General features: G+C 41.6%; 1 protein-coding gene across 3 annotated transcripts in view; it reads left to right on the forward strand.

The window, feature by feature from the left end:
• Positions 1-22,688, forward strand: part of MFSD11 (major facilitator superfamily domain containing 11) — a 2,028,489-nt gene that overhangs the window by 715,909 nt on the left and 1,289,892 nt on the right. For all 3 annotated transcript variants that reach the window (XM_044090491.1, XM_044090492.1, XM_044090493.1), the window contains exon 5: positions 3,461-3,540. In XM_044090491.1, the coding sequence (XP_043946426.1) occupies positions 3,461-3,540 (80 nt within the window). The remainder of the gene's footprint in view (positions 1-3,460; positions 3,541-22,688) is intronic.

Below are 22,688 nucleotides of genomic sequence, written 5' to 3' on the forward strand. Positions count from 1 at the left end.
GAATATACTTGACATGGTTAGTGTCAGCAAATGGGGAGGGATAGGCCAGCAAAACATCCACCACACAGATGGAAGATGGCCTCTCTGGCAAACTTATCTCGCTGCTTGCCTGGTTGTGAACCTAACCCTGAAGAGACTGCCTTAGATCAGGAGTGCTTCCATAGGGGAGACGATCCTGGTGAATGGAACACTGAAAGGCCACTAGAAAGGAGCCTGCAGGGAGGATAGTAGGGCTGTCAGAGGTGGCTTGATGGCCATGTCTTGGTGGAGTCACAAATATCCTTAAAAAGAAATAAAATAAAAAAAGACATTACAGGACATTTCTACTAGAGCCACTGCAGCCAACATATTCTTCCTCAGGGGTGTTACCACATAGTCTGTTGTCAAAGTGCAACTTGGACTTTTGTCCATATCTGTTCCCAAAACAAAAAAATTAGGAGCAACTTTAGGGCCAGGGCAGATTTGCTTTTGCTAGCCTGCAGGACCTTATTTCATAGTTGCTAGTGTTCACCTCCCATATTTTCCTTGTTTTATGGAATATTCCCAAAAGTGAGGACTGTGACACTAAACACTATGATGAACCAACAAAGTACAGTTGCTTTAGGGACTTAACCACAAATGCAAATGTTCAAGTAGATGTACTGTTGCAGTCCAATTACCCTACCCTCCTTTTTCCTGTACTGTTTGTTCTTCACCCCAGCCTTTGGGATAGGGCGGTACCCTAGTCCCTTTTCAATGTCACCTTCATTTTAGGTTTCTCCTCCCTTTTTTGCATGTCCTTACTGCCTAGATAGGGAGATAAGGCTCCCTAGGGTGGTTCTAGAGCACACTGAACTATTCCATCTGGTCAATCAGCTCTTGTCAGACAGGTCTTCTACATTGCTTTTGGGCTGGGGTAGGAAAATTTCTTCGATGGTTTCAACCAGTATACCTCCAGTGTCCTTACACTGTGGTTAGAAGGCCTCATCCAAAGCCGTGGGGGAAGGTCAAGCTCTCAAAGTTTGGCTTTTCACTTAGGCTACATGGACCCCAGGCTATGCTGGCCAGTCATAAGATGCTAACACAGTCACTTTCTGCTTCATCCCCAAACCTAGATAAGATACCAAAGGGATTCCATGGCCCCGAAACAGCATCCTGGACTCTCTATGCTTTTCCTCATTTCCTGTGATTTTGTTCATCCAGAAAGATAAACTTCACAAAGTAAAGATCTCATAGCCTCTTGCTGGCATCAGCAGATTTGGTTCTCACTACATCTGCTTCACATTCTGGAGAAGCCTTTGAGATTGGGTCGGCAAAGCCTTTCTCTCTTGCCTGTCAGACAAACTTCATCTAAATATGTATTCCATTTGGCTCACCTCATTACTTTTCTAGTTCTTTTAGTCACCAATACTTCTCATTCTTCTCCTTAAGTAGTTCGTTAGCTTAGTGGACTCCCTTCTTTTTGTGGGACAGAGCCAAAAGATTAGATGCATTTGCTGCTGCCATTCTTTGGTGTAGATTCTCTGTCTGAGAATTTCAATTCTGGATTTAGCTTCTCCACCATTGCGGTACTTCTGGCTGGTTTGGTTGCACTTTTTTCCTTGGTACCATTAAAAGTTTGCAAAGCCTTTCTAAAGGGTATTTTCCTTCTTATACTTTCATTTCAGAATTGTTTGTATACAAGGAATTTATACTTATGTTAGAGAAGGTGACCTTGTCCCTGTTCAAGCCTACAGCTTTGGATCAATTGAAACACCAAATTGGAAAACATTTCTAGCAACAGTTGCAAGTGCTAGACAAATTTCAGAAATGCATGCTGTGTCTATGTATATCCAGGTTTATTGCTGGATGTCCAGGTATATTGCAAGGATAGTATCACACTTCCTATTAGACCCTCCTCCTTGCCCCTCCTCCTTGCCTAAAGTGACCACAGAGACTGTCCTTACCAGCCCATTCAACTACCCCCCCTGACTATTGGCCCCAGTGTGTGGCTATGCACTATAAGATAATGTTTTGTGTTGAGGAAAAGGCTATTCAGAAGGACAGGTAATTGTTTACTTTTCTAAAAGAAAATATAATCTGAAAGATTTGAAGCTTTCTCGTCATATGGCTTACCTGACTGTAGTACAGTTCTACCATAGTAAGCATAACAGGCCTCTTGCTACAGTATTAGAGACTCTTTCCACTAGAGCAGGTGTTAACATCTGTAGCTTTTTTTGAAGCACAGCTCTTGGTAATACTTGTGCAATAGCTAATTGCTCCAGTCTGAACATTTTTAGAAAGAACTGTAACCTGGATGTGACGTCTATCTTACTTTGGGGTTACCTTTATATGAAGAATGCTTCCACAGGAAGACCACCAAGGAGGATTTACATTAGACTGTCTCATGCTGTTATTCAAGGTGGACCTTCTCTTATCCATAATGAAATCCATGTACTTAATTGTAATAACTAACCTGTAGTAGTTGGGCTACCTTCTTACAGTATAGCTATTTACCTTTCTCTCCTCTGGTGTAGCTGGCCTCATGTCTCACCTTTCTCTTATTATTCATATTTATAGAGGCCTTTGTGCATCACACTAAAGAAATGGAGGCGTTGCATTGCAGTACCTTATGGGTTATGGGGAGGGTGCTTAGTAACCTGGGAAGGTTTTACTTGCAGAGTCCTAATGTTTGCCAGCAATAGTACTGCTAGGCATTATATCCTAGTACTGTTTATGTACTGTCTGTGGCTTTAAAACATGTCTCAGTGACCACACAGACGTCAGCATTCTCTAGGGTAAAGAGAGCTTCTATTGTTATGGTAAGCACATAACTTTCATCTCGTGGAGTCTGTGCACTTAGAGGCAACAGAGGCCCATATGAGTAAGGTTTGGTGGAGTCTATGTATTAAGTTTGACCGTTGAGGGGTACTCTCAATGCTGAGAAATAAAATGAAAATGTTCACATAACTGGGAACTCTGATGGAGTTGGATGCATTTCTGATTCTAGGCTCTTGTGTTTTTACAGTAAACATATTACTGTGCTACTTTCATTTGAAGGATAGACAGTAAGCATAAGGTGAGCCGTTTATTTCCAAACAATTTGTAACACTCCTATAAATGTCTGTGTCACACAGCTGGATAAAATGTATAAGTATTATAAGTTATACAGTGTTATGAAACTAACGTCACAGTATTATCTGAGGAAGTCTCAATGTTCTTGAGATGAAAAACGCAGTGATTACAGTTAAGCGTTTAATGTTTTTATACTTTTTTACTTTGTATTGGTGTATTTGTGCTACTAAAGGATTGAAAATCGTTGGTTTTAAGCTTTCAGTAGTGGATTTTTGCCTCTGGAGTGCTGCAGTTTATGTATTGGCATAGTCGGCACTTTCGGTGCTCCCTGCACTGTTTTTCCTTTTGTTTGGGTTAAGTATTATAAGTTATGCATGACTGTGTAATCTATTTTTTTTTTTTTTTTTTTTTTTTTTTTTTTTTACAGTGCCTACATTGCCACTTTTATTCAACCATTTACCTGGTCTTTCTACACAGCATCTGTCTTTATTGGCATGGCAGCTGCAGGTGAGGACTTATGTTTTTTGTGAGGGCTGTGCAGTGCAATGATTAAATTTCGTAAACAAATTGCAGTGATAGATTTTAGAATGCAACTTTCAAACAGAACGAAAATATCAGTTTTATTTTTATTGTATTTGGTGATTTAAATTCTTAGGGGGCTTTTCATCAATTTGTGCTCCAAGGCCCAGTTTGCTTTATTTCTCACTGTAAATTCTGCATCCTGCTTCCATCTTTTATGTTTAAGTGCATGTTTTACTGATTTTGTTTGACAGGATCCTACATGTACAGTGAACATTGTTTTTCACAGTACTGAGCATCTAGACTGACTTATCCTAACCTGTAATAGGCTTGTGGCTAGTGGTATGGATGATGTACTCCTAATTTTTGTATGTGCTAGATCTGCTGATAATCAGGAGCCATAGTTTGTCTAGGAGCTCCAATGCATATAATGGGATGATGGCTGGATCATCACTGGGAAAGGATAGGCCTGCTTAAGGACACGCTTAGTTGGGATGTTCATTATTCTGTACACCAGATAGTAATGTCATGTATGAAGGCATCTTGTTTGACCAGTAAGATTTCATCCACATTATAGTATCCAGCTGAGCTGTTCTGAGCAGTGAGTAGGTTAGCCTGTTTTACAACTTGTAAAGCATTTTCACTTTTTTGATGTGAGGCAGCTAAAATGTTGCGTGGCTAAGGGTGCCAAAGCCAGGTTCTCCTTCCCTAGTGCATTTGTAGAATATTGGAAAGATGTGATTTTTGTTGGGCTATATTGACTATGATGAGGTCATGAATGTGGTTTCATCTCTGCGTCCTACTTGCAGGCTGGATCCTGGTCCACCTGGGATAGTTAAATCTTGTCTTGATTCAGTAGGATCAGATGTTCTCCAGATTGTTCTTTCCTTTCTAAGTGACAATTTTCTTGAAAGAAGTTTTAGATTCCCCCCTTTTCAAAAAAGATCCTTTGATGTGAAACTCCTTGAGAATTAACACATTTCTCTAAGCTTCCTTATGTGTAGATATATTCCTTATTAAAATCTCTTTGACCCATGTGAGTCAAATTTTTACAATCCTAATTTGTGTTGTTAGTGATCCCTCATTGTCAGAATTTAAAGGTTGTATTCTAATTTGATCCTTCTCAATCTCTTGATGACATTTGGTTGATTATGGTATCATTTTAAAGCATCTTAGTGAATCTTGTGGTTTCACTTGCATCATGCTTGGTTGTTTTGCTTGTTACCTTTCAAGCTACTTGCCGTGTGCTTTGTGGTATTACCTTCTCCAATAGCTTCCTACTGGAATGCTGCTGCTTCAAGAAGTTTGAGAGACAGGTTTAGCTTGTATTTCTTTTGGTAACGATACTTTGCTTTACCTGTCCTTCGCCCAGGAATCTGTGCCAAAATACACCATACCTGGAGATTACTAGGAGTCCATTCTGCACTGGATGATGCTGACTCAGTCATCCTAAGCTAAACTCAGAAGAGACCAATATATTACTGGTACAATCACTGTATATTCTCCATATCCTCCTGTGCTTTCTCACTTAATTTATGGATGTAATTGACTGGAATTTGTATCTTATGCATGACCTAAGTACGATTCTTGGTGTCAGACTAACGGTGAAGTACTAACTCTTGGGTGTTGATAAAACTTTCTGCTCTCAGCTAAAGAAAATTCCCAGATCTGAAACTTTGTTTAGCCTTTGGATCAAGCCTACATTTACCCATGCCTTATTACTGTCTAGACTGGATTATTGCAGCACTCATTACCTTGGGCTGTCAAAGGGGGATCTGGAACACCTCCTGTAACTACAGAATTCTATACTAGGTTTGATTAGCAATTTCCATTCTTGTTGTAATACAGTGATGCTGCTGGGTCTATGCAGACTTAAAGCAGAGTTACAGTGTACTGCACAAAGTGGGTCTTGTTTATTTGAAAGAGCTTTTGACTCCTTATGTCCCTGATTGGGCCATTTGGGTCATCAGATAAGCTACTGGCTGTTCTAAGGGCCTGTTTGGAAACTTCTGGCAGGATGTCCTTTGTTTACCTTGCCATGGTCCTGTTGAATCAGCTACTTGTTCTAATTTGGGCATGTATCATTGTACTGTTTATACTTGTAGCACTTTTATAATATTAGTTCTATATCCTGTTCTCCTCTATTTTACAGATTCCTTCCTTGGTGTTGAGGTTTACTACCTTTTAAATTTTACAATGATTAGTGGGTATGCATTTAAATATTTAAGTACTTAAAGTACTATTAATGGACATAGGTAGCTCCTAAATGCCTTATCTTAGTGCATGGGAGCCTCCAAATATTTACATTTTGATCTAGTAATTATCAGTAGTTTAATATATAAAGAGAAATTTTGAAAAAGGATAGGTGAATCTAACTTCAGTGGAACAGGTTAATTTGAAGCACCAAATTGGATAATTGGCTAGGCTTAAAATGTCCTACAAGTTGTCACAGTACTAACCTATGAACTTAGCACTGTTGTCATTCTTGGGTGACTGGAGCATAATAGAAGTTGCTTTGGGTAGATATACCAAAACTGATATTGCCAAGCCTGTAGCCATGTCAGTCATCCTTTGAATGGCATGTTAAACTGAGGTCCCATCTGCTTGAGCTGGTGGTAGCTTAGGTGCATGCAACAGATCCCACAGCACCTGTCAAAAAGGGTAGGGGAAGTTCCCCAGTGCCCTGGCCAAATTTCTTCTAGTAGTATAAGTACCACCTTGAGTCTCACCTGAAAAGAGGCCACTAGCCAAGTCGGACTAACTCAATAATAAATTAGCTTGTGTCCTTCCCTTGCCTCTGAGGCATCTTAATCATTTGTTGATAATGTCCAGAATAAATCCTTAGTCTCTGTGTTGTGAAATACAATGATGGTTCCACTGGAAAATGTCTAGCAGATGGTACTGGTAGACAACGATAGGGTTACTTAACACACTAGAGCTGTTAAGTGAAATATCTGAAGAGGGTAAGCATGGACAATGGGAAGATACATAGAGGCAGAAATTAGAGACTGTTTCACTTCCTACAGTCACAGGTAATAAATGTTAGTAGGACTTTATAAGATTTGGTATAGCCACAGAATGGTACGTCAGTTGTCTGCAATATGGGAATACTTAGTGGGAATTTGGTATTGCAAGTAGAAGTCCTGGTGATTAGAATACAGAACTGTTCTTCTTAGCAAAGATTTGTGAGCCAGAGACTTTGTTTATTTAAACGACATTGTATCACTTAAGAGACTTAGTGTGTTTACTGCCTGAAACAACTTCACCCAAAGGTTTGGGGGGAGGGGGGGGTGGTCACCAGACAGTTGATTTGAAGTAAATCCTGTTATCGAGTGGCAGTATCTAACCTCTATGAAAGATTGGTTTGGCTGACAAGCTACTGTGGTGTGTTTCTCCATGTAATTTATGTACAAAGGCTGCATAATGACATAAGGACCTTTTTATTCACTGGTGAGAGAGACACCCACTGGCCAACCCATTTGGGTAATGGCAAGAAGTACAACTTCACTGGAAGAGAATTGGACCCTTTCCATGCATATCTATTGGTAGATTGACTCCTGACTGCACACATATGGATGGCTAATTTCTGTTTAGGTCTGATTTCCATGACCTTCACTTCTGCCTTCCTTCCTGTTTTTTCATACAATTAACATAGATGCAGCTACTTCCTCTTCCACTTGATAATAGCTATACAGGTTTCAGATCTGATTAAGCAGCTGATTAATGCACATTGACTCCATCATCACTTCCTTAAAATTTTTAGAATACTTACTAACAGATCTCTACAGCACAGTTTTAATTTTTGCCTTAACCATGGTGTACTGTTTGGCATATTATCCTACTGAAGGAAGTATCCATGAGCAACCTAAGGCCACCAATGCAACTGAAAAACACTTCTTCATCCAGGCCTAATGCTCTTACTTCAACACTGGGCATACCATGTAATCTAGCTCCTTTCCGAGTTTCTTCTCGTCTCTCTAGAGTCACTAAAGCTTGACAGTTTAGAAAGTAATGTATATACTGTACATTGCACTCTACTTGGATGTACATTGTACTATGCTTGTTTACTGGAATGTATATACGCAATTTTTCTGTGTAATTAGTCTGAACTATTCTGTTATTGCTTACATTTATTTTTTGTTTGTAAAATGTTTTGTATTTCACCCAAACTGTGCCTGAATTCAGTCAGTATTGATCAATGCACTACCCCGGTAAACAAATATAAATTAAAATAAAATAAAAGTAAAATAAAATCAAATGAATTCTCAGTCTGTCTGTCTAATGTCTGCTTTCTCCAAAATCCTGAAGAAACTTGATTGCCTTGGCAGAATATAAATTACCCTGCACTCGGCAAACTGGCTTCAGGACTTTGAATGATGGCACTCTGGCTGTTTGCTCATAGCATCCTCATTGCATTGATCTAAGCATTTGATCTGTATACTGGAGCTACGTGCTTCCGATTGTTAGTAAGACATAACCTGATTTCCTTCCACGACTGGATATTATAGATGCCTTTTCAGGTTTTCTTTGTCTTAACAGACCCCAGCAGCTCCATACACGCTGACTTAACTGCAGTTACACAAATCCACTTAATTGAGTACAGAAATCTTAATAAATGTGTGCTGAAGTTAATGAGTTTCATGCGATAATACAAAGAAGCCTGCACAATTTTTTTTCCCTTAATTATATACTCTCATTTGAGTTAACCAGCTCTGTGGCATAGAGAGAGCAGAAGTGAGGAGAAGCCATGACTGCAGTCCAGAAGACCCAGGTTAGATTAGTGTCCCTAGATGCTGGCGGTACCAGCCAGAAAGAAAGAAGACTAAGGAGGTTAACCCTGATGTTCTTCGTGTTTCACTGTTGCAGTCATCACATTTGGGTTATCTATCTGCATGCAGTATCCCTCAGTTGGCCTGATTATCGAAGTCTTGGGTCCTGCGTCGGTTGCTGTCTCATTTTCCATGACATCAGGGAGTTAGGGGTATAAAGCATGCAGCCGATGCCATTACATCAGTCTTTCTTGCTGTGCGGTGCCCGAAGCAGAAGCACTTCGCAAGTGCCGGTCGGCCGACTCCTGAAATTTTCATTTTCGAGTTTCAGAACCGAAGTCTTCAACTAAAGCTAAGTACCCCATAGGGGAAACGTTTTCTTGCTCTAAACCGATGTCAGTAAAAGTCAATAATTGTATTTATTGTGGAAAGCAAATACTTCATAAAGATTTTAATTCGCACTGTATTCCTTGCCTAGGCCCTGACCACGACGTACCTCGCTGTCGGTTTTGTGCCTTATTTAAACAATGAACTGTTCGTCGTCTGTATATTTACGCTTCTAAATATTTTGGTGCTCGGTTCAGTTATCCAGATATGTCTTCAGTAAGCCATCCGACTACTGACATTCCGAAAAAATGCAAAGATAAAGACAGAGACAGGCTGCCTAGGTCCAAAGCTGCCAACGATGCTTCTAAGCTAGTCGCCAGTTTGCCGGTACTCAGTGAGGCACTTTCGCAGCCCCTGATACCCGCTGCTTCAGATTCGCAGGCCTCTACTGAGACCCATTCGGAGTCCGGTATGCCACGAGATGCTTCAGCTGTGGACCCTGCGGATGTGTCTACCTTGCATGGATCCGGAGCCGCTGTGCAGGAACTGGCTTCTGAGGGTGTATTCAGGCCTACTGACTTGCATATTAAACAGATGCCATCTTCTTCTTCAAGGCCTAAAACTCGAACCATGCCTAGAAAACTGACGCCTAGACCGCATGGTCAGGCCTCTATGCCTAAACAACAAATAAGAATGGCTAAAGACCTTATTACTTTATTCAGGGGAAGCCAACCTTCCCCCTCTAAGAGACCTAGGACTGAATTTGCTTATGATACTTCTGATCAGGATTCTGAAATTTCTATTTCCTCTGATGACCAGGATTTACCCTTATCTACCTATGAGGATTCTGATGCAGAGGACTCTATTCCCGCTGCTTCCCCTCCAGAGGATTTCTCTTTTGGTGAAACCTTGCATACTCTTAGGGAGCATTTTTGCTGGGAAAGCCAAGATTACTCTGATTCTAAAAAGAAGCTTAGGGATTTCTTACTCCTGCCCCAGCCCAGACCTTTAGCTATCCCCCCTGTACTAGACATTGTTGATTATGCCTTTTTGGAATCTAGCTTGGCCACTGACTCTTTACCTCCTGCTCCCTGATAGGTATTACAGGGTTCCTGACTCTCACAAGTTCCTTTTTAAAAATCCTACTGTGGATCCTGAGATTGTCTCAGGGACCCAAGGGCATTAAAGCTACTACTGCCAAAAATCCTACCCCCTCTGATAGAGATTCCAGGGTGCTTAATAGATGGGGTAAGAAGGTATACACTTCTGCAACCTTGGCTATTAGGGCCTTAAACTGCCAGTTTCATATGTTAAAGTATCAACAGCATATTATTGGATTGCTTAAACAGAAAATGATGTTGATTCCCGACTGTGCTGAAAATAAGGATTTGATGCATTCTCCTGAACAAGTTGGAAAACTTACTTTGCAATGTGGTTTTGATTCACTAGAGGTATCTTGCAGGGCTGCTGTCAGTGGGTCTGTACTTAGAAGGCATGCTTGGCTTAAGGAGCAATCTTTGCCAGATCATGTTAAAGCTAAATTGCTGGATGCTCCCTTAAATCAGGAATGCCTGTTTGGCAGCAAAGCAGAAGTAGTACTTAAAAAGATGGAGGAAAAAGCTAAATCTATGCAAACTGTGAAAGATTTCCTACAAGTACAGCCTCTAAGATTTAGTAGGCATTGGTCCTTTCCTGCCTCTTCCAAGCCTTCTCAGCCCAAACCCAGAACCAGCAGAACACCCAGGCTTCAGTCCCAGGGTACTCACAGGACTAAGCAGTGGTTTCCCACTTCTAAATCAGGGAGTAATAAGACCCCCCCATGGTAAACTGTCTCAATGACTTAACTTTAAAACTTCCAAGCCCTTCTCAACTGACTGCTCCTTTAGGGGGGAAAGATTGCTCTGCAGACATAAAACTGGGAACTCATTACCAAGGACAAATAAATATAGTTTCCCAAGGATACAGATTTCACTTCCACATGTTACAACCCCAAACAGTTGGCCAGATCTACTCCCAAATCTGTGGGCAGAGGCTCAAAAGCAAGTACTCTCTCTCTCAAGCATAAGAGCTATTCAAATTGTACCAGAAGAGGAAAAGGGACAAGGTTTCTACTCCAGATTTTCCTTGTACCAGAAAAGACCACTCATGACATCCTATCCTGGACCTTTCTATCCTAAACACCTTTTTGGTGATCCCAAAATTCAAGATGCTAACCCTTCACCAGTTACTTCCTATGCTAGGCAAGGCTGCCTGGTTGGCAAAACTGGATCTAAAGGAAGCCTACCTGCACATCCCAATCAGGGAATCTTGCAGAAGATACCTGTGCTTCAAAGCAGGCTACATGCATTATCAGTTCTCTGCACTGCCCTTTGGCTTATCTACTGTGCCCAGGGTATTCACAAAGTGCATAGCTCCAGTCATTGATTTTTGCAGGCAAAGAAATATTCAAATGTACCCATACCTGGACGATTGTCTAATTCAGGCAGAAAGCCAGGACATACTTTTGAATCATCTGGCATTTGTACAAAAGGTGCTAACTTGTCTGGGGTACATCATAAACGAAAATAAATCACATCTTGTACACTGTTAACAAATTATATTCCTGGGAGCAAGCTTGAACACAACTTCCCAGATGGCTTTCCTCACACCAAAGAAACAAATTCATTTGACAACTTACTTCAAACTAATGGCCTCAAAAACCTTGCTATATCTGCAAGGCAAGTACTGCAAGCCTTGGGGTTCATGGCCTCCTGCATTCTCCTAATTCCATATGCAAGACTGCATATGAGGAAACTACAGTGGTATCTAAAACGCCTGTGGTGTCAGCATTCTCAGGATCTAGAAGCAATGATTCCTATCATACCTTGTCTACAGTTAGAATTCCTTTGGTGGGCATAGGCCTGCCACCAAAACAAGGGTCTACCATTCACTCTACCCCCTGCCACCCAAACCCTAACAACAGACGCATCAGACTATGCATGGGGGGCTCACCTGGCAGGGAAGTGCATTCAGGGCAAATTAAACCCAAGTCAAATGCACCTGCATATCAATCAAAAAGAAATGTTAGCTGCACAGAATGCTCTGACAGCCTTCAAGGACCACATTCATCCAGGGCAATTAATGGTAAAGATGGACAACACCACTGTTATGTGGTACATAAGCTGGGGGTACCCATTCATACCCCCTCTGCAGACTAGCCATGACTTTGTGGAACACAGCCTTGAGCTACCAAGTGCATCTACAGGCTCAATTCCTGCCAGGAAAGCTAAATACACTGGCAGAAGAACTAAGCAGAAATCTCATGGACCCACATGAGTGGAAACTGGAACCAAAGACTTTCAACATGTTGATAAACAAATGGGGGAGCCCAGATATAGACCTGTTTGCCTCCCCCCAGAACTACCAATTGGACAAGGACTCCCCACAAACAAGCTTGGAAAGTGGATGCCCTGTCCTTCAACTGGAAAAAATCTATCAGTTTATGCCTTTCCTCCTCTGCCTCTCCTCTCCAAAGTACTACTAAAGATCAAACAGGACAAACCAAGGATGATACTGATTGCACCAGACTGGCCACGTCAACACTGGTAACCCCCTCTTGCGCAGTATGTCACTGCTGGCTCCATGGCACCTGCCTCAGACCCCTACCCTGCTGTCCCAGCAGGAGGACCAGATTCTGCATCCTCAGCTTCAAACCCTGAACCTGGCAGCCTGGCTAATTGCCTAATCTCTCCGTTACCTTCCCTCAGTAAACAAGTGTTGGATGCCATTTTGGAAGCAATGAGGCCTAGCACTAGAAAATCTTATGCTGAAAAATGGAAAAGATTCTTTTCCTGGAACCAAACTCAAGGGATGGGGCAGAGCAGCGCCCAATTTACCTCATATTCTTCAATACTTAACTGAGATACTTCACAAGAGCCTTTCTTTTTCCCCCATCAAAATTCATGCCTCAGCCATTTCAGCTCATTGCAACACAGAACCGCCCCTCTTCTCTCATCCACTGCTCTAGCAGTTCCTCAGAGGAGCCAAAAACCTAAGACCACCCAGGAGAGCCCTAACTTCAGCCTGGAACCTTAACTTTGTATTGGAAAAACTCACTCAACCTCCTTTTGAGCCAGCTGCAAGTGCAGAGTTAAAATTCCTTTCTTGGAAAACAGCCTTCCTCTTAGCAATCACTTCAGCAAGAAGGGTATCTGAATTGCAGGCCCTTATGGCAGTGGAGCCTTTCATCATCTTTCATGCGGACAGGGTGTCCCTCAGGACCAATCCCTCCTTCATGCCCAAGGTAGTATCCAGTGTGGCTCTTAATCAGTCCATTCATTTGCCAACCTTCTTTTCTAATCCACAGAACAAAGGGGAATGGATACTGCACTCCTTAGATGTGCACAGACAACTTAGATTTTACTTGGACAGGACTAAACCTCAAAGGAAATCTGAAAAACTGCTGATGGCATTTGCTGCAGGGGCAGAGGGGAAGGCCATTTTAAAGCAAACCATTTCTAAATGGATGGGCCATTGCATTCATTTCTGTTAAAAGCACCACGGAAAACCTACCCCACAGGGGATAAGACCACACTCAGCCAGGGCTGCATCTACCTCTACAGCCTTTCTCAGTGGTGTCCCTACCAGGAACATCCTAGAAGCTGCTACCTGGAGTTCTGTACATAATTTCACCAAGCATTACCATTTGCCAATTTTCTCTAAATCCAGAGTTGGTTTAGCCACTGCAGTCTTGCAGGACATTATAGCTGGTCCAAATGCCATCTAAATTCCTCCTCTCATCCTTAGCTTTGGGAATATACCCAAATGTGATGACTGCAACAGTGAAACACGAAGAACATAGTACAGTTGTGTACACTTACCATAAATGTAGATGTTTGAGTGTATTCACTGTTGCAGTCCTAGTTACCCTCCATCCAGCCAGCCCCCTGACTTCTTTTGGATATACCGCTATTCTCCTTTACTATGCTTTTTGGTGTATTTGCTTTTTTGTTGGAGGTATAACCTTGCATATATATATATATATATATATATATATATATATATATATATATATATATATATATATTTAATTGCTTCCCATTATGGGAGCACTTGACATCTGGGGCAAGAAAAACTGATGTAATGGCATCGGCTGCATGCTTTATACCCCTGACTACCTGATATAATGGAAGATGAAACTGCAACGGACGCAGGACCCAAGACTTTGATAATCAGGCCGACTGAGGGCTACTGCAAGCAGATAAACCGAAATGTGATGACTGCAACAGTGGATACACTCTAACATTTACATTTATGGTAAGTGTATACAACTGTACTTTACCTGTCACATGGTGAGTGTTGGGAAGGCATGTGTCCTGAGATGTGTGCTATACCTGTAAATTTCTGGTGGAGACCAGAGATAAGGCCAAGGTGTCCCCTACAAGGTGAGGATGGTGTCTGGCTTTTTGGGTAGTGTAATGCATGGAAGTAAGCCTATAACAAAGCCCTGTCTCTGACCTTCACACAACTACCCTTGGGTTGTTTTGGATACACATGAGAAATAGCATGCCTTGCTATATCTCCTCTAAGTTGCTGTTTGATAAGTGGAGAAAAAATTGTTGGAAAAAGAAGCATTTCTCCAAGGCTGCTAACACTTAAATAGCGAGTGTTTAAAAAATAATTGGTCTTGATTTTTCTCCAAGATGTTGCAATCAAAGTCCTTAAAATTCAATGCATTTCAAGCCTACTAATGTTGCTCAAACATATATTGCTTAGAAAACTGAGATAAAATGCATTGAACAGTCATACTTGAACAAAATAAAAATCAAGTGGGAATCAAACATCAAAGGGGAATTTATTTATCTCACTTAAGACATACTTAGAACATATGCAGGAAAGGAGGAGAAATAAGGCCAGGTGGAACAGCTTCATGGTGTTTGCCTTAGACCAAGGGCAAAATTGTCAGTCATATTGTCTCCTTCTGCTAGCAGTAATATGCATGTCTGCATAAATGGTAAAAATTGGAACTCTGAACTGGCGTACTGCTATGCTTTCATTGAGTACCTTACTTTATGGTCTGTGCATTAGTTACCTCTCCCATGACTCACATTGACTACCAGGTCTTTTGCTTACTTTGCATCGTCTGACTATGTACAGACAAAGTTGGAGAAGGATCTGAAGGCCTTGTATTGCACTAACCTTATCATTAACATATTAAAGACCAGATGAGAATATCTGAGATTTCTAGAAGGTTGAGAGTTGTGCACCTACATATAGATCTCCTTTGCAAAACAGTCTCTCACTTCATTTACCTGGACGTACAGGTGGACCAGGCCGTCTTTGTTGAGTACATCATTGTTCTTCCAGGCAAATGTAATCTCTGTGTAAGGCTCTACTTTGAACTTAGATTTTTTTGGCCTTGAAGACAAATCTGCAAAAAGAAGAGGATTCCTTACACATTTGCTTTAATTTTTACATTAAAAACGAGCACACCTCAAGTCTGGGCCCATCAGTGTGATGCACATCAGCTTCTCCACGTCCAAATTACCTTAGGAAAAATACCATTTCATATCCTAGCAAGCTGTAGGTCCCACTCTATAACCCAGGAAAACTTTAGTGCATAAATGTACTAGAGACATTCAACCTAGCACCATACTCCTGGGCAACTTTAACTACCTCAGTATAAACTGGGAGTCATACATGACCCCTAACATTCAGGCCCAAAGATTCCTGGATTTTGTAAATGCAAACACCTTGGACCAATTAACTCCAAACCAGCAATCCAAATGCCAAGAAATACACACTAGAAAAACACTTATTCTTGGAGGCACTGCTCAGGACCAAAGGACCAGCTAAATAAACTATGGCACCACCTTTTAGCACTTTCGTTACAGTTTCTGATGAAGTTCCTGAATAAAATCTATCTATCGTGATAAAAAGCTATTGTTCCCACCTATTATACATGACAATTTTTGAAAGTGTATTTCTAACTTTTGTGTTACATGCATATACTATTGTTTGGCAGGCTGATCTTTTATACAATATTTCTTCTCATTTCGATTAAACCTATGTCGCATTTTCAAGACTTCTTGTTTTAACAAAAACTCTCAAAGAAAAAAACTAAATATAATACACCCCCATCCCCTACTAACTTGGAACAAACACACAAAACTATGTACATTTTCAAAACATGAACTTTAACCCTCTAGAAGGGAAGAATTGCCCCAAATGGATTGCTGCACCTACAGTCATTATCTAATCTAAATGCAAGGTTACCCATGCTAAAGCCTGTGCACCCACTATCACTGATTGCTGTCTGCTCTTTTCTTATTTATCTTCCCATCACAGATATGTAAAACAGCTTGCATACTTTCAGAAAATATTAACGTTGAGCCCTACAAAAAAGTGTACTGGCTATCTTTACTTAAAGCTAAATTGTACACTGTTCTCTTGCCATGAAAAGTGTAACAAAAAGAAATAACCTTTGAAATCCAAGTAGAAATAGTTTGCTTGGAAACGGCTAATCCTAAAGACCTAGGATGAAAGGAAACAACCAATTAATCAGGTTTTCTGATAGCTTTAGTCTTATCCAAATAAAATCTGAGCTGTCTGCACATCCAAAGTATGCAGCACTCTCTCACTGTCAGATTCCACTGGTGAACAATGTCCAGAAACACATCCCTGTGAAGTATCCATTCATGGGAGTGAGTGCAGGACCTGCTCAGAGTGTTTGCCACAATGTTCTGATCTGAAGGAATATAACCTGCCTGAAGAGTCATTCCCATACTAGAAGTGCCAACCAGCAAAGAAGGTAAGATCTTGTTTCCCCTTGTTTGTTGATATACCACATGACTGTAGTATTGTCTGTGAATACTTGGAGAGGCCCTGGAGACAAAAGAGGATAAAAGGCCTGAAGAGCCAGCATAAGAGCTCTCGTCTCTTTGATGCGCTTCTTCTGACGAGGCAACCACACTCCCTGTGTACCTTCAGAGAGTCAAAAGTTGCTCCTCATCCCATATCTGAAGCGTCTGTGAACAGATTCTGAGAGGGAAGGGAGGGGGTGGAAAGGGAGCCCTGGATACAGAGACAACTGCTGAATCCAACAGATAAGTTCCTTCTTGAGACAAGGAAGAAGAAGAGAAACTGTAAAGTTTTGAGGATGCACATGTTGAAGCCACACCAGTTTCAGAAAACCACTGGAACTTCCTCGTGTGGAGTTTGGCCAGAGGGAGCATTGGAATGGTAGAAGACGTGAAACCCAGAGTCCTCAGAAACTCCATGGCTGTAATGGAGGCCAGGGGAAGAAGAGCTTTAAAGTAAGAAATTAGAGTTAAGACCTTTGGAGGAGGCAGGGATGCCAGCATTGGCATAGTCTGAATCCTGCAACCCAGAATGTTTATCGTGAATCCCAGGCTCTGAAGAATAGAAATGGCAAAACAAAGATTTTGCAAAAGGATCTCCAGAGAGGATGCCTGAATCAGCTGGTCTTCCAAGTAAGAAAATATTTGAATTTGTTCAAGCCTGTAAAAAGCAATCACAGGAGCGAGGTATTTGGTGAACACTCTTGGGGTAGTAGAAAGGCCAAAGCACAGAACTGAAAATGCCAGGAAGCAAAAGAGAACACACAAACTTCCAGAAAAGAGGATGCATCTGAATATGGAAATAAGCATCCTTGAGATCAGGAGACACTAGAAAGGCCTGACAAACCAAGAGAGGAAACTGTCTCAAGGGACAACATCTGAAAGGAAGGCACCTGCAGATAAGTGTTTAGATGAGAGAGGTTGAGAATCTGTCCCCAAGTACCCTCTTTTCTGGGTTGTAGAAACATTCTTGAATAAAACCCCTTCCTCCTTTAGGACATAGACACCTCTTGAATAGTACCCTAAGACAAGAGATATTGAAGAGTCTCTGGGGAAAAATGTTGTTCCCAAGGAGGACAAGGAATGCCCATAAAAGGGGATGGGATGTCCACACCATGAAGTATCCATGATGAATGAATGACAGAACTCAATAATCCTGAGTGATTCAAAGCCAAATAAGAAGAGAAAGGGAAAGAGGAATGTGGCTGGGAAGAGGCAGATAGTCAGATAGCCCCTGGTTTGTCAGGAAAGGAAGGCTTCTGAATCCCGCCAGTCTGAGTGGCCTTAGCAATCGGAGCCCGTTTACCACCCTTTTTACCTTAGCAGGAGGGTGAGATTGCCTACAAATTAAGGCCAGCTTAGAAGGGTAGTTTCTCTGAAAAGTAGGCACGGGAGAAACGAACACATGTTTAAGCTCCTGTAAGACCTTCCCCTTGTACTTGAAGAGACTTAAACTTTTGTTTGGTGCAGTAGCTGCTGGTTTGTTTATTATCCAGATGAGCAGCCATCAACTTAGCCTTACTCTCATCAGGTAAGGCTTGAAGCCTAAGCCAAGAACACTTCCTCATTACTGAACCAAAAGCAGCAGCCCTAGAAGAGGCATCTGCTGCATCATAACTACATTTGATAGAATGACAAATTACTTGAGAGGAAGTGCGTAGCAAGGAAAGAACAGAAGATTTACTCTGAGTCTGGAAGATCAGAAAAAAAGCTGACAAGCCTGAGAAAAAAGAGCCAACATATACCTAGAAACATGGATCTGATAAGTAATTGCGTTAAAAGCTAGGGTCATCGTCTTCTTCTTTCGGCTGCTCCCGTTAGGGGATGCCACAGTAGATCAACTGTTTCCTTTTCTTCCTGTCCTCTGCATCTTGCACTGTCACACCAACCACACCACCACCAAGCATGTCCTCTCTCACCACATCCATAAACCTTATCTTAGGCCTTCCTCTTTTCCTGTTACCTGGCAGCTTCATCCTTAGCATTTTTTTCCCATTATACTCTGCATTCCTCCTCAGCACATGTCCAAACTAACGTAATCTTGCCTCTCTGGCTTTTTCTCCAAACCTCCAACCTCGGCTGACCCTCTAATATACTTATTCCTAATCCTGTCCATCCTCGTCACACCCAGTGCAAATCTTAACATCTTCAACTCTGCCACGTCAAGCTCTGACTCCTGCCTTTTTGTCAATGCCACTGTTTCCAACCCATATAACATGGTCCCTACCCTCTTGTAGACCCTCCCTTTCACTCTTACTGGTACTCGTCTGTCACAAATCACTCCTGACACTCTTCTCCACCCACTCCATCCTGCGTGTGCTCTCTTCTTCACCTCTCTTCCACACTCACCATTACTCTGAACTGTTGATCCCAAGTACTTAAACTCATCCACCTTCACCACCTCTACTCCCTGCATCCCCACCATTCCTCTATCCTCCCTCTCATTCACACACATATATTCTGTCTTAGTCCTGCTGACCTTCATTCCTCTTCTTTCTAGAGAATATCTCCTCCTCTCCAGGATCTCCTCCACCTGTTCCCTACTCTCATTACAGATCACAATATCATCTGCAAACATCATAGTCCACGGGGACTCCTGTCAGTTCTCGTCTGTCAACCTGTCCATCACCATTGCAAATAAGAAAGGGCTCAGAGCTGATCCTTGATGTAATCCTACCTCCACCTTAAACGCATCCTTCACTCCCACCACAGACCTCACTGCTGTCACACTACCCTCTTACATTATCCTGTGCCACTCTTACATACTTCTGTGACACTCCCAACTTCCTCATACAATACCACAACTCCTCTCTAGGCACCATGTCATATGCTTTCTCTAAATCCACAAAGACTCAATGCAACTCCTTCTGAACTTCTCTGTACTTCTCCATCAACACTCTCATTGCAAACATCGCATCTGTAGTGCTCTTTCCTGGCATGAAACCATACTGCTGATCACTAATCATCACCTCCCTTCTTAACCTAGCTTCCACTACTCTTTCCCATAACTTCATGCTGTGACCAGTTTAATCCCCCTGTAGTTACTACAACTCTGCACATCACCCTTATTCTTAAAAATCGGTACCAAAACACTTTTTCTCCATTCCTCAGGCATCCTCTCACTTTCCAAGATTTCATTAAACAATCTAGTTAAAAACTCCACTGCCATTTCACCTAAACACCTCCATGCTTCCACAGGTATGTCATCTGGACCAACAGCCTTTCTGTTCTTCATCCTCTTCATAGCTATCCTTACTTCCTCCTTGCTAATCCACTGCACTTCATGATTCACTATCCGCACATCATCCAACCTTCTCTCCTTAAAAGCTAGGGTAATAGAAGTATAAACCTTCTTGCCCATCCTGTCCATGGTTCTGCTCTCCTTGTCAGAAGGCAGTAACTTGGATGAATGAAGCAACTGAGACAGCTTATCAGAGGCTACAGACACCACAGAGGGATCAGTAGCAAGACATTTGAACAAAAAGGTTTTGTAGGGTGCCTCATGATTGTTCCTATCAGGCTTCTTGGGAGCAGGGGGCAGAGAATCAGGCGCTTTAGAGGAATTGGAAAAAACATTCAATTAAGCAGCCAAAACAGGAGGAATGGCTGTGGCTGCAGGTTTAGGAGATTCCATCTGCAGTAACTTATAGTACCTCTTATGGATGTCGGACACCTGAGCACATAGTACCCCTTATGTATTAGAGACCTGAGCACAATCCCACTTAAAAAATTCCATCATCCTAGAGATTCTCTCTCCAAATGAAATTTCCTCAGAAGGAGTATCAGGACTACTATTAGATTCCTCCTCCTCTGACCCATAGTGCAAAGGAGAAGTAATCTGAGTAAAATAAGTAAGGGATTCTTTATCAGAATCCAACTCTTCCTGCCAAGAATTCAGTTCTCTGGGCCTTTTAAGTGGAGAAGAGGACCAAGGAGGAGCAGGAACCAAAACCCTTTGAGAAGGCCTTAAAGGCAGTAAAGCATTAAATAACCCCTGAGTAAAGACCTGCCACTCACTTTGTGGATCCCTAGGAGCAGAAGAAACATGTTTAGTTTTCTGTTTCTTTTTTAAGGGAATGCCTATTCTAGAAAACTGAGAAGGCTGTGACTCAGGATGGCAATTGACAACCATAGTAGGAACTTCTTCCCTAAGAAGAATCTGCAGAATCCCCCTTGACCCCTCAGAAACTATCAAACATGGTTCCCCCTGAAAATCCGAAATGGACACCTGCAAAACCTCATTGGACATGCTGCCAACCAGATCCTTGCCGGACTCCAACCTGGTTGTGGCAGAGAAATCTGACAACACAACCAGGCAAACCTATGGGTTTAAAACAACCTCGGGAGAAACACCCAGCAGAGGCTGGACAGTGGAAGTTCTTCCATTGTATCTTTAGCAAGAAACTGGTTCTCAAAATACAATGAAAGGGAAGAAAGCCTACTATGAAGGGTTTCTCGGGATGAAGCTCTGACATGTCGAACAAGACATATGGTCATGAGAAGCTCCTAGGCAAAAAAGGCAGTTATGGTGGTCTTTATGAGCAGTCTGTCTCCCACACTTGCGTTTCCCCCTTCCTGGATGGCATTAACCCAAACAGCACAAAAAAAATTCAAGAAAAAGAACAAAACCCCAACTGGGTACTTATCTGCAATGGTGCAGACTTCAGAAAACAGGAGTAATCACCAGAATAATAAAATGCAGTAAAAATGGCAGAAAACGGACATAGGCAAACGAACCAATAGTTAAAAACAGCGTTCAGATTGGCAGCAAAAAAGTTCTGTGGATGGGGCACCTGAATGTCACCTTTATGCCCTATGCTGCACGAGGAGCATTTGGGTGACATTCAACATAGCTTAAAGCAACAATAGGTTTTGGTAGACTGGCTGGATGTCAGGCTTCCACGGCAGGGAACCTAATGCATTATGAATACTTCAGCGGTGAATGTAAGGACATCATTAATGCTATAAACTGGGGTATATGCTTTAGAGTCCACCCAAAAGTTTAACAAAGTAAACAAAGTCCTGTTTTTCAGCCACTTTTTCTTGCTCTGTTATTCACAAGGCACACTTGCCTGATGAGCCAGCCACTTACTAAGTTAACACTATGATAACTATAAAAATAAAAAACAGCCACCAAGGACAAAACCGGTAGTCTTGATCGGTGAAAAAAGAGTTTAATAGCACAATAAAACATGAATAACTTAACACACTAAAACATGAAACTTACTACGTTAAAGCAGAACTCCTGGATGCCCCATTGGATAAAGAATTTCTGTTCAGTTCTCCTGATGAAAGGATTTTCAACTAATTAGATAAAAAAAAAAAAAAGGAAGCAAATAAAAACTGTGAAAGAACTGTACTTGTCTCCAACCCAAGGATATAAAGAAATTATCCTTCTAGGTCTTGGCCTCTGCCTCCAAGGCAACATAAGGGGATAGCCTCTCCCAAGCAAAAAGGTCTAGATAATACAGAAAATGGCACCTTGAACAATGCCCTAGGCCTGGGGGTTCCAAATGCTCTGTCCCCCCAAGAGATCAGTTGTTACTCTGCACATCTTTTTTACCCCCACACCCTCTGTCCCACTAGCAGGAAGACTCCCTTCCTTTCTAAACCAGTGGAAACTCATCACCTCAGATCAGTGGGTACTAAACATCATAGAAAAAGGTTACTTCTTTCAGTTCAGAGAAAGGCATCCCTTCTTAGGGATACCAAAGCCTGCAAAAGACCAAAACTCTCTCCTTCCTCCCATCTTGCAAGAACTCTTGCAACAAGGGTCCATTTAACTAGTCTCTTTTGGAAAAGAGGCAACAGGGTTCTACATAAAGATATTTTTACTTTCAAGAAAGGAAGGAATTTGGAGGCCAATTTTTTTCAAAGTTAAAAAAGTCCCTAGACATTCCCATATTCAAAGATTCAAAGAAACTTTGCCATTTAGGAAACACAAGTGCTTCCTAAACAAAATTTTGAGTGTCAGTTTTTTACAGGAGAAAAACAAACACAAAAAGACAGACATGATAGGTATTAAATAATGAAACAATAACTGTAGTAAAAAACGAAATATCTACGTAGCTGTCGCACATGCTTGTACACTATTTATTACATTGGATAACACTGATTACTAGATAATTAACACTTGAAAGTACACTATACACAGAGGTGAGATTGGGTGATATTGCACATAAGGAAGTGACTGGAATTGCAT

Source organism: Protopterus annectens, chromosome 12.part0 (assembly GCF_019279795.1).
Source record: "Protopterus annectens isolate FY-2018-M chromosome 12.part0, PAN1.0, whole genome shotgun sequence".
In the NCBI taxonomy this organism is placed as follows: domain Eukaryota; kingdom Metazoa; phylum Chordata; order Ceratodontiformes; family Protopteridae; genus Protopterus; species Protopterus annectens.